A 12,145-nucleotide genomic window follows, 5' to 3' on the forward strand; every position below is an offset into this window, starting at 1 on the left:
TTGCCGTTTAGACAGACATTGCATTAATCATAGCTCATCTCACCTCCCTTGTTCAAATCTCTCCACTTTCCCAGCTCCTGTTGGTTTTATAATCATTTTCTGTCAGTTGCTCAAAGATTTATGCCCATTAGAAGAGAGATAATTGCCTTTTCCGGCAAGCGCCGTTCAGAGCCTCAGAAGAAACCCGCCATCGCTCAGGCTGCCAAGCTCCGCCCCCCCGGCCTAGATTATTTAGAGAAGCCTTCCTCCATTGTGCTGGTTGGGAATCATGGGAATTGTTCTTTCCAAATGTGTTGGACTGCCAGTTTGGGGAAGGCAGGTGTACACTCTGCATGCCTATCCAAATACTCATATGCCCCCAAATACTCAGCGTGTTGCAGGGATTTCACTGCAAATGCACATCATCAAAGAACTTCGTTTGCAAAGGGCTGGCTGACAGTTGAAATCAGTGATCTAAGAGATCTACTTCAGAGATGATGAAGGATGAGGGAACAGCTCATTGTGGTGGCTGTCACATTTAAAACATTGTTTGTACGCCATTCTGAGCTATTGGAGGATAGGAACTAAATTAAAACGTTCGTTGCTAGCAGGGGAAAAATGGCTTATAAAGTAAATACGGGAAGGAAATAATGAAGCACAATATATTTGTTTTTAAAATGTTCTCCAGTGGCGATAAACGCTCTCCAGAGGAGCTTCATAGCTAGTTCTGACGTTACATAAGGAATTACATATATATATATATTTGACACCAGGAAATTCTCCCAAGAATATGTACTGGAAAGTTCCTCCCATGTAAGCCTAAGCACAACAGATCCCAGGAGACAAAATACAAGCTGAATACTATCTCTTCCTTTTATGAGCTCTATTGATATGCAGCAGCTTTCCCTTGTGTCTGTCCATTTGTGTGGCAATTGGATCCATTGTGCTTCTTTTTGGAACTGCTGTTTTTATTTTAAGAATGGTCACAATTACCTTAGACACACAGCTTTTGAGCTAATTGGTTTTTATTGCTTTGATGCAAGAACACTTTAAAGGGAGAATTTACATCCTCTTTAGTGGGAAGCTGTGCAGTGTTCCTATTTAACCCTGGCACAAGTCTTAAGAACTTCTGTGGTCATCTTACCCTTTCTGTATATCTTGAAAAGAAAAGAAAAAGTGTTATTAAAAGATTGCAGAGGCCTGACTGGTGGCTGAACGCTCACTGTGTCTCATTTTATGACTGTTAATGAACTTATGTCAAAATGTAGTGGTTAAGAGACTGGATGGTGAACCAGATAGGCCCACATTTGCACCTCACCTCTGCCCAGGTAAGGCTGAAAGAGACTGACCTTAAGCTAGTCAATTTCTCTCAGCTTCCTATTATAATATAGGGACAATGGCCTGATTTGCACATGCCTTTAAGCCATGAATGGGCAACTTGTGGCCTTTCAGATGTTGTATTGCAACTCATATCAGCTACAAACCAGCTACAAAGCACAATTAGAAACCATGGTTTGTTGTTGGCTCACAAAGTCTGCCTTGTTTAAACAATAGCTTATTGTGATGTCTGATCTATGGATTGTTTGTGCTCCTGTCTACCCTGAAACAGAGGTTCCCAGCAAAAGCAGCATGAAAAAATCAAACTGCTCTGAAAGCTGGCAAACTGAGCAGGAGAGAAACAAGCTAGAAACAGGAAAAACAAGCCATGGTTTGTTTTTTTCTCTACAAGGAAGGAGCTGAGTTCAGACAATATGATAACTCACAAGTGTTGAGTGTGGGTTGCCATTGAACTATGAGTTGTCATTGAAATGTGAACTTTGTGTTGTCTGAAATTAGCCATGCTAACAAGCCATGGTTTGTTAACCACAAACAACTCACAGTTCACAACCCAATAACAACTATGGATTCTCTTCATGGATTGTTCGTGGTTAACAAACCATGGTCTTTTAGCACAGCTGGGTTCAGACAGCACAATAACCCCCATTTCAACAACCCATGGTTCAGTGACAAATCGCGCTCAACTCATACAAGCCTTGAGTGTGGGTTATCGTGTTGTCTGAACCCAGTCAATTTATAACTAAAACAACTGTGGCTAACAAAAAAATGACTTAGCATGTGCGTATGCAGCCAATATCTACTTGTATTTGAAGAATAACTAAGATAATGTATGTATGGAACACTTGGGAAGAGCAAACCTGTGGTCCCTGGTAGAGTGTCCCAGAGACAACAGGATATTGGATTTCCCTTCCCAAGGCCATAGACACTCTTATGACCTTGGGAAGGGGAATCTGAGATTGGGTAGCAGTGCTCCTTTGAGGTTGCAACAGATGCCGCAGAGGAGCTCAGAGAGGATGAAAAGGGAATGGGATGGTGGGTGGGGAGGGGCGAGGCAAGGTGAGGCCCCCACTCCCTTAGCTGGAGCCTTAGTGCCTACTAAAACTTGGAGAAGAGATTTCAGGGAAACAAAGATGTTTGGGGAAGTTCAAAAATCACTTTTAAAAATTGGGGTAAAATGCCCCCCCCCCAAGTCAGTGAAAAGTGTGCATGAATGTGCTCAGGATAAGAGGGGGAAGGAGCAACGAAAGAACATGTGTCCCTCAGGGAGGGCGGCTTTCCTGCTTGGGGCAGCTTTACTGTTTGACAAGGGGTGCTTTGAAGGTGCAGGTTGGGCTGACTCATGGCCAAACCTATGTTTGTTCGGCTGTCATGAAACAACCTACAAATGGGACATTTGTAGGTTGTTTCTCCAAACTGGGAATGGCTAGTGCTTCACCCACCATCAGTTAACCCACAGTTTGTCAGTGTGATGTACGAACTGGGTTTATAATGTTCAAGTCAAGGGATTATTCACATCCATAGAGTAATGCAGAATCTCTCTAGCCCTTTCTAGTATTCACCTAAGCCAAACAAATTAAAAAGGCGTTTATTCTGTTATTTCCAGACTAGTTATTGAATCCACATAAATATATAAATTTACACCTCCTGATCTTAGTCCCTACTGAATTATGAAAAGGAGAAGGCACCAGTACTTTTCCCCAGTAAAAATATTGATCATAACATGCTTCTCATATAAGCCTGAACATACTTTAAAATTTCTCTGCCCCCAAATAAAACCAGCAGTTAAAGCAATAAAGAAGGAACCATAAAATTGGTTTTGCCGTCAGAACTGCAGTGTTCACAACAAACAGCCCTCTTGGCCTCTGCTCTGTTGATTTATTTTTGATCCCCAACAAGTGATGAACTGGGCTGCATTCCTTTCCCTTATGAATCCAGAGAATTTGTAGTGCAAAAGATTGATGGTAATAGCAACTGAAGCTGTTTGTCTACAAAGTACAAAACCAGGACCCAAATGCATGGTGTGGGGGGGATCAAAGGCAAGCCTTGAAGGACAAGGTGGTCTCCCAGGAATGATGGGTTCGTGTCCAATACTTTACAAGTATCCCCTTCCCCATTGGGCAGATATGAATTTTAAACAAATGTAAGGCAGAAGAACAAATAAATAAATAAAAAAGGGGCATATGTTCAAAAGCGAAGGGGGGGGGGAAACTCCCCACAAGGCAACCAATTCTCTTTTTGCTAGCTCCTGATCAACCTCTGATAGCTATTGTATGTGACAGACTTGAAAGTACTAATAAATTCAAGCACTTCACAGAACACAAGGGAAGTACTAAAGCATGCAGAAATGCTGCAGGTGCCCTTTAAACAAAGTCACCGTTATGACTGAAAATTAACATATGCCCAGGATGTAAGGATAAAACCGTAAAGTATCTATAATAATGTAAATCATAAAAATCGATGACGCTTCTGCTGAGTAATAATGTTATTGTGCTCATAAAGCTATCGGGCAAAACAGCATAGGAAAACTTGGTTTACAGTGCAATCTTATGCAAATATACTTGGAAATAAGTTGCATGAGTCCCAAGTAAGTGTGCATAGGATTGCAACCTAAGGCTGCAATACTATAGTTTTCCTGGGAGTAAACCCCGATGAACTCAATGGGGTTTACCTTTGACTAGCCATAATATATAGTATTCATCACTTATATAAATTTGTCTATGCATATTTTCAGCATAAAGGGGCATGTTTACTGATGACAATAATTATTTACAGAGTGGAAGCTGTGTTAGTCTGTTGCAGCAAAAAACACAAAGTCTTATGGCATTTTAAAAATAGTACATTTATTACGACATAAGTTTTTGTGGAGTAGAGTCTCTTCAGATGCATTATTTAGAAATTTGTACTGTATAGCGTGCACAGTTTGGAACAAAAGAGCCTATTTCACCCTTCTCTACCCAGTGCCCTCCAGATATTTTGGACTTCAACTCCCATCAGCCCCAGCTAGCCTGGCCCATGGTCAGGAATGCTGGAAGTTGTAGTCCAAAAACTAGACGGCTGGATAAGCTGAGCCTAACTGAAGGAATTCACTAAAACAGTACTCTCATATGTGGTCCTGTCTCAATGCTCACAGTTGTATAAATCCTTATAAGAAACATGTAATTGAAAATATTGGGAAGTTATGCAATAAATAATCCATTTTAGAAAAATCTTGTATTATTGAATTGCCTACTGAACATGATTTATTTATTCAAATTGTTGCTTCAGCAAAGAAGGAACAGCATTTGTTCTTGACTCCAGCCTTACCACTGAGCAACCCTGATAATGACTTGTTATTGCCCTGTTTTGATCTGAGCATGGTAGGGCTTGACTCATTAATCACATCAGTAGAACAGAAACATATAGACTCTATAGTACAATCTTTACAGCTCCCATTTGTATCAGTTCTGTCCATCAGTAATAATAGAAGGTAAAGTATTTCTGCCATGTCATATAAAGCTTATGAACCAGAAATTATGACAGTCAACATCTTCTCCTTCACAAATCCTATAGCATTTACTATTTCTGATCTGAATGTCTCTCATCATCAACTGTGGGGAAAGACTGCTTATCTGACAGGCCATATAGAGATGCTGGAGAAATTCGAAATGGACTAAAATGAGGTTGGGTTTCTAAGAACCTGGCTTGCAGAATCTGCTGCAGATCAGCTTCCTTGGGATGTGCAGAGTTTGTGGACTTCTAGATCATTATTTTTTTTACTTTTCCAAAATTTATTTGTAGGAAAATATGGACGTTTCTGCTGAGACATATACCATCCTGAAAAATATATGCAGGGAAAAGTGGAATGGAATGGGGAACAATGCACTAAATGTTACATACTAACATAAATTGTTTCAAATCCTCTAACAAAATTATTTGCGTATTTTTCTGCATAACAGGGAAATCAAAATCATGTGTGCACTGATGATGATGATGATGATGATAATAATAATAATATTTCTAACCCGCCTCTCCATTCTGATTGAGGCGGGGAACAACAGCAAATATAAAATACATAAAACTGAATTAAAACATAATATACATTGTTAAAACATCCTAAAAACATTTTAAAAACATCCTAAAATTCCACAGGATAGGTCTGCGGGAAGAGAATAGTCTTAATTGCTTTCTTAAATGCGAATAGGCTGTTAAGTTGACGTGTCTCCTCTGGCAGGCGATTCCATAGTCTGGGAGCAGCAGAAGGTCCTCTGGGTAACAGATGTCAATCTAGTTTTTGCTGACTGAAGTAAATTGTTCCCAGAGGACCTGAGTATGCAGGGCAGATTGTATGGGAGAAGGCAATCCTGCAGGTAGCCTGGACCTAAACCATGTAGGTTTGGAGGCTCTTCTCTTCATCCAGGTGCACTTACTAATTGGATGAAGGGGCTGGTACAACATGTATTGCAGCAAGTGACTCTGACATGGTAATAGGTTAAGTTAAGTTGGTTAAAACTGGACTTTAAATGGAAAACGCTAAGAAATAAGTCAGAAATGGGATGCAAGTTGAAAATAAGCACAAGACCCTGCTAATGTTGGAAGCTCTGCATATTAATTCTGGTTAACGTCTATTTAAATGTGCTGAGGTTTCTTTCCTTGACAGCTTCTGTGAAAAAATGATAGCGATTTGGCTGTGAATCACAGTCCACTGATGACAAGGTTTGAGATGTTTATGGGCACATAGAATGAGGTTTTTACTTCCCTGCCAAAGTATCCAAGTTGTGCTAATTCTGCAAATGTCTTGTTCAATTTATAGATAAAATATTTTCCAGTGGGAATTTTGAATGACTTATACAATATTTCATTTCTGTTTCATTTCAGAGCCCATGCAGAAGCACCATCATCTGTAAAACATGATATAAGAGCAGAGCCTGGTGAGAAAGCGAAGAACAGAGATGAAGTTGTGAATGAAGAGAGTGATGACAGGAAAGCTGTAGAGTCAAGTGATGAAGATGCTCAGGCAGAAGGAAAGAAGAAGAAGCAGCGTTCTGGATTTCGGGACCGTAAAGTATGTATACTTGTTGCACTGGAATATTCTGTGTGAAACAGAGGGCAATCAACCCATCAAGGAACCTGAAAGAATTTGGGCCTTTCATTAGTGCAATCTACTCTTTTGCATACCCATTCTCATGACACTTTTAATGCAAGCATTAATAGGAAACGTTATCCCCGGTTTGTCATGGTACTGTTGTGGCGTTCTATAGTATTTACCACTCTGGAGCAATAGAAAACAATGGCTGGGCTCTAAAGAGCTATTTTAGGGCCTAAACCTTAGATGGTTTAGCATGCATGATTCTTGAGCTTTTGAGTTTCCCCTCCTTTTCCAGTGTGAAGATGAGAAGCTTTTGCTTTCATTATGAACAAACCAGGATTATTCATTACATCTGAACCTGGACAAAATGTAGTATTAACTATTATAGCTAAAATCTACAGTCTTTAGGGTAGAAGTGGGTAACTTGTGGCCCTCAAGATGTTTTGGCCTACAACTCCCATCACCCCTAGTCAGCATAGGCAATATGAGGAATTATGGGAGTTGTATACCAAACATCTGGAGGGCCACATATTGCCCACACCTGCTTTAGGGAACCAAGCCAACTTAAAACTAGTTCATGATCTGGACTTGTCAAGGGAAAACCTTTTTCCCTTGAGGGCCACAGTCCCTCAGAAGGAATTTTTGAGGGGTGACTTGCTGGCAGTGGGTAGGATCAGGGTTACAGCACACGCTTTCTCTTTCTCTCTCTTAAGATCATCACCCACACTGTCTTTTTTCCTGTCTTTCTCTCTCTCTCTCAGTGTGGACTGATGATCTTTCTCAGACACACCACTCACTCTCTTACTCTCACTCACAACATCTATACTTTGTCTCCTTTTCGTGCCACCCATACTGTTGGTTCACACACACACACACACACATGCGCACACGCAAGCTCACAGCTCTCACAACATATGCACACACACTTTTTGAAAATATGGATCCAACCAGACCTGTGTTTTCTAAGTGCTGCTCTCTACTGCTCACATGGGAAGGAAGGCTTTTGAAAGTGTGGGTCCATCTATATCCATGTTTTCTAAGTGCTGTTCTCTCCCTATTTGGGTAGGGAGGGGGCAGTCCCTTCCCACTGGGCAGGCAAGGCATTTAAAATGGGAGAGCCTGCCAGAGATTCTGCGGGTTGCATGAAACATGGTTGAGAACCACAAGTTGCCCACCTCAGCCCTAAGGCGTAGTTAAGATTTAACCACAATTTGGAGTACAGAAAGCCAGGTTAATTGAAAATGGAAGGTGGGCATTTCCAGTCTCCTTCTCCCAGTCACGCCAGAGAGGGCAGGCGGGAGTACATGAACATGAGGCTCATGTACATAATGCCAAAATACATAGCTGAGCATTATATTCGAGACAGATACAAGTTTCTTAGTGTTTCACTAACCAGGAACTATTAGAATGTTAGACTTTTTACCTTGAATAGTAGATCTTTGTGCCATGTCACAAACTCCCCTTAAGTGTTGCATGTGTGCATGTCCAAAAACATAGGAACACAGGAAGCTGCCTTATACGGAATCAGGCCCTTGGTCCATCAGGCTCAGTATTGTCAAGATTGACTGTCAGTGGTTTTCCAGGTTTTCAGGCAGGATTCTTTGCTAGCCCTACCTGGAAATGCCAGGGATTGAACCGGAGACACTTCTGCATGCAAAGCATGTGCTCTGCCACTGAACTACGGCCCCTCCCTGCCAAATCCAAATGCCCTTCGCCAGTTCTTTGGATCCTAGCCAAACTGTGTGCTTTTATCTATGCAGAGAAGCTTCTTGAATGTCCGGGCACTCATAGAGACTAATGAATTTATATGCAGAGCAATGTACTACAAACTGTTTTGTGATTGTGTGTATATCAATAAAAAGGCAGGTGTGGGGAAATGAGTTTTGTTTAAGCTTTAGGGTTTGGAAACCATTCCTATCTTGGTACCATTAAAGGCGGCAATTGAAAATAGCCTACTAAATCAAAGCTGACACACAAGCCATGTTGGAGTGTGAATCAGCATTGAAGGAAACTAGAATATAATAGATAAATCCCTGTGACTTGTTCATATACTAATAACTCGAGGGCTGTCAATTTGTTGTGCACCTGTGCAATTTGAGTGCTTGGAAGAACAAGAAAAGGAAAAGGTGATTAAGAGAGTGTATTTGTGGCTGAGAGTTAATGATCAATAAAAAGAAGTATGAATGGCGTGATGTGTACTAATACATTTGAAAAAAATGAAAAAGAAATAGTTTTATGCTGCAATATGACTCTTCTGCAATGTCTGGGGAAAGTTATTGGGTTCTCGCAGTATTGCTACACTATGACCACACAATCAAAACAAGCCACCATGGCTTAAACATGGGCTGTTCTGGGGTCATTTGAGGGTTGTTTAATCCAACAAGCCATGCTGCCTGGGTTTGGAAGATGTGATAAGCTTTAGCCAGGTGGTGATTATGCAAATCTCACCCATCACACATGAGATTTGCATAATCACCACCATGGTGGCTTGTTTTGACCATGTGAACCAGCTGTTGGATGTTCACATGTTTTCATTCATAAGTCAATTCCATACTGTTTCTGCATCAATCTGATTTTTTTTATAACTGCACGAAAAATTGCAGGTGTTTTTTTTTAAAAAATGTTTTATGTATTATGTCCTAAAATACCTATTTTTGTACCTATTTTAACTTATAGTATACATTTTTATATATGTTTCTGTATGTTTTTTGAGCCGATTATTGTACTGCAAAATTTGGAGAAATGTGAAACTGATGGATATTTATTTATTTATTAATTTATTTATTACATTTCTATACTGCCCAATAGCCAGAGCTCTCTGGGCGGTTCACAAAAAATACCTGCATTTTCAGCTGCATATTAGTTTGGGAAACGTGAATCAATTGATTTGCTTAAAAATGTGGATTGGACCAAATTCTTGAGCATCTCCACCTACATATCTAGTAAAGTGGGTGGGTGGGTGGGGGTGAGAGAGAGAAATAGAACTAGGTCCAAGGTTGAAAGTTAGGATCAAAGGTAGGTCCTAGATCTGAAAAGGATGAAGACAACTTACTCTAATCTGGATGTTTCACGCAACACTGATTTAGTCATTCCAACCAAGTTTGAAGTTCGGGAGTCTGGTGTATATGATTTATTTGGATCGTGTCTACTTTTAAAGATTTCCTTACCTGTGATCTTACATCTTACTCTGTTTTGATATTAAAACCTGTACATTGGATATCTTATTCCAAACTCTATTACACCCACATTCTTCTGCTGGGTAAGGTATTGATTGTATGTTAACCTTTTTGGGATATGGGAAAGAGCTAAAGGAATTTTCATGATTATCTTTTGTTTGATTTGTACCCCACCTTTTTACCAAGACAAATGGCACTCAAGGTGTAAATAGCACTTGACTGAAACAATAATAATAATTCATTTAAAATACAATAAAATACAGCAATAACAGAATAAAAACAGCATCCAACCCAATACAGCTGCTTACATAGCAAAGGCCTGTTTGAATAAAGAGGTCTATGCCTGCTGGTGGAAGAAGAGCAGAACCTAGCCTCCCTCAGTAGGGTGTTTTACAGCCTGGGAGCAGCCACCGAGAAGGCCATCACTTGCATTGCCACCAAATGCACCTCTGAAGTTGGTAGTATTGGAAAAAAGGCCTCTCCTGAAATCCTAAGACCCAGGGAAGCTCATATGGGAGAAGGCAGGTAGTCTAGTCCCAAGCCACATAGAGCTTTATAGGTTGTAACCAGCACTTTGAATTATGCCCAGAAACAGACTGGTAGCCAGTGAAGTGCTGATAACAAGGGAGTCACATGCTTCTTGTAATTGCACCCCCAATCAACAATCTAGCCAAAGCATGCTGGACCAGCTGAAATTTCTGAACCGTTTTCAAAGGCAGGGCCATGTAGAGTGTGTTACAGTAGTCCAAATGGGATGTAACTAAGGTGAGGGTGACCTTGGCTAGATGAGACATCTTTAGGAACAGGCATAGTTGGAGCACTAGCCTCAGCTGTGCAAACACACTCCTGGCCTCCAGTGAAACCTGGGCATCCAGGTTCTAGGTGGAGTCCAGAAGCACATCCAAACTGTGAGCCTGAGTTTTCAAAGGAGTGTAATCCCATCCAGCACAGGTTGAGTCCCTGTTCCCTGATCTGCATTTTGACTAACCACAGGCACCTCTGTCTTGTTTGGATTAAGCTTCAATTTGTTGCCCTCATCCAATCTATTACCAACATCAGACACTGAATTAGAACTAGAACAGCTTCCTTGGATTTAGATGGAAAGGAGAGATAGAGGTGGCTGTAATCGGGATGCTGGTGGCACCAAACACAAAACTCTGGACTATCTCAGTGGTTTCATGTATAGATTAAATAGCATGGGGAGGAAGATGGAACTCTGTGGGACACCAGAGGCCAACAGCAACAGTGTTGAACAGGAATCTCCAGTATCATCTTCTGAAATCATTGATACAAGAAAGACCAGAGCCATTGTCTAGCAGTGCCTCCTAGTCCCATCTCAGGCAGACACTCCAAAAGGACATCATGGTCAATGATGTCGAAAGCTGCCGAGATGTTCAATAGAGCCAACAGGGATACACTCCCCCGTCCAGTTCTTGGCATAGATCATCTACCAAGGTGACCAAATCATTATTAGCATTGTCTCTGTGTTATTTTGGCCTCTGCAGAATAACCCAGGATCCCTTTAAATAGGGACAAATTGTGTGCACTAAAGTCCAAGACCTTTTCAACAGTTTTTTCCCCAATTTCTGTCTTTAGGATATTTTTTTCTGCAATAGAACTCATGTGAGCTGTAGGATACACAATATTTGCAGGGTACCCTCTAGGTCTGTTGGCCGCCCTACTGCCTTTTGTGAAGAGGTTAAATAACACACTTAGTAGCCTTCAGTGAATGGCTCTTATAGGGGAAGATGAGTACTTATTGTTCATTTGTCTGCTAGGGAATCTTGTCTACCATAGCTGAAGTTACCATGGAGGAAACCCAGTTAAGCTTTCAAAGAAATCCTGGGATTCCCCAGAGCATTGTTTGAAAATCATTGCTTTAGAAGAATTATTGTCTGAATCATTGCACTGCTACTTTCTTATGAGTTTTCTGAACGATTCAGATGTTTTGTTTTTACAGCTGGAGTGACCACACTGTGACATGAGCTATCTATGACTCTTGAACAAAATGCCATCATCTTTATGTGCCATTGAACTGAATAAACTTGAAAAGATCATGTTTTGCTTCAGGGCACTGGGTTGCTCATCTAATTGTAGGAGAGTATATTTCCCTCCTCTCACAGACACGGGGGAAGGCCAAGTGAAAAGCAGATCAGGTTGGATCACTTGTGTTAGTTGAACATGAACCTATGGGTGTGTGTGTGTGTGTGTGTGTGAGAGAGAGAGAGAGAGAGAGAAATTCTAATGGAAAAGGGCAAGCAGGGATGTGAACTCCCATGGTAGTAGGAAGAGCAAAGAGGTACAGAGAAGCAAAAGCAGCACACAAAGCATTATAGTGTGGCTAGACATTGCACTGCATAAATAATGTGTGCCTTGTGGACCCTTATTCACAGGAAGATTTTGGTAGTGCCTTGTGGGGCTAGGGACTGTGGAGTTGATGTTCTAATATAGGCAGATACATATTCTTGCCTTTGGATGGGTTTGAAAGAGATAAACTAAGTCAACGTATACTACAGTTTTCACTAATAATGTCTTAATTATACATATTTTCATGAGCTATATACTTTATATAAAATCCATGCATCTA

The 12,145-nt window shown here is 40.8% G+C and overlaps 1 protein-coding gene across 1 annotated transcript in view; it reads left to right on the plus strand.

Annotated features, from left to right (window-relative positions):
• MICU1 (mitochondrial calcium uptake 1) overlaps positions 1 to 12,145 on the plus strand; it is a 170,675-nt gene that overhangs the window by 39,819 nt on the left and 118,711 nt on the right. Inside the window, exon 3 of the mRNA XM_063132984.1 lies at positions 6,172 to 6,358. Coding sequence (XP_062989054.1) covers positions 6,172 to 6,358 — 187 coding nt within the window. The remainder of the gene's footprint in view (positions 1 to 6,171; positions 6,359 to 12,145) is intronic.

This window comes from Elgaria multicarinata, chromosome 8 (assembly GCF_023053635.1).
Source record: "Elgaria multicarinata webbii isolate HBS135686 ecotype San Diego chromosome 8, rElgMul1.1.pri, whole genome shotgun sequence".
Classification (NCBI taxonomy): domain Eukaryota; kingdom Metazoa; phylum Chordata; class Lepidosauria; order Squamata; family Anguidae; genus Elgaria; species Elgaria multicarinata.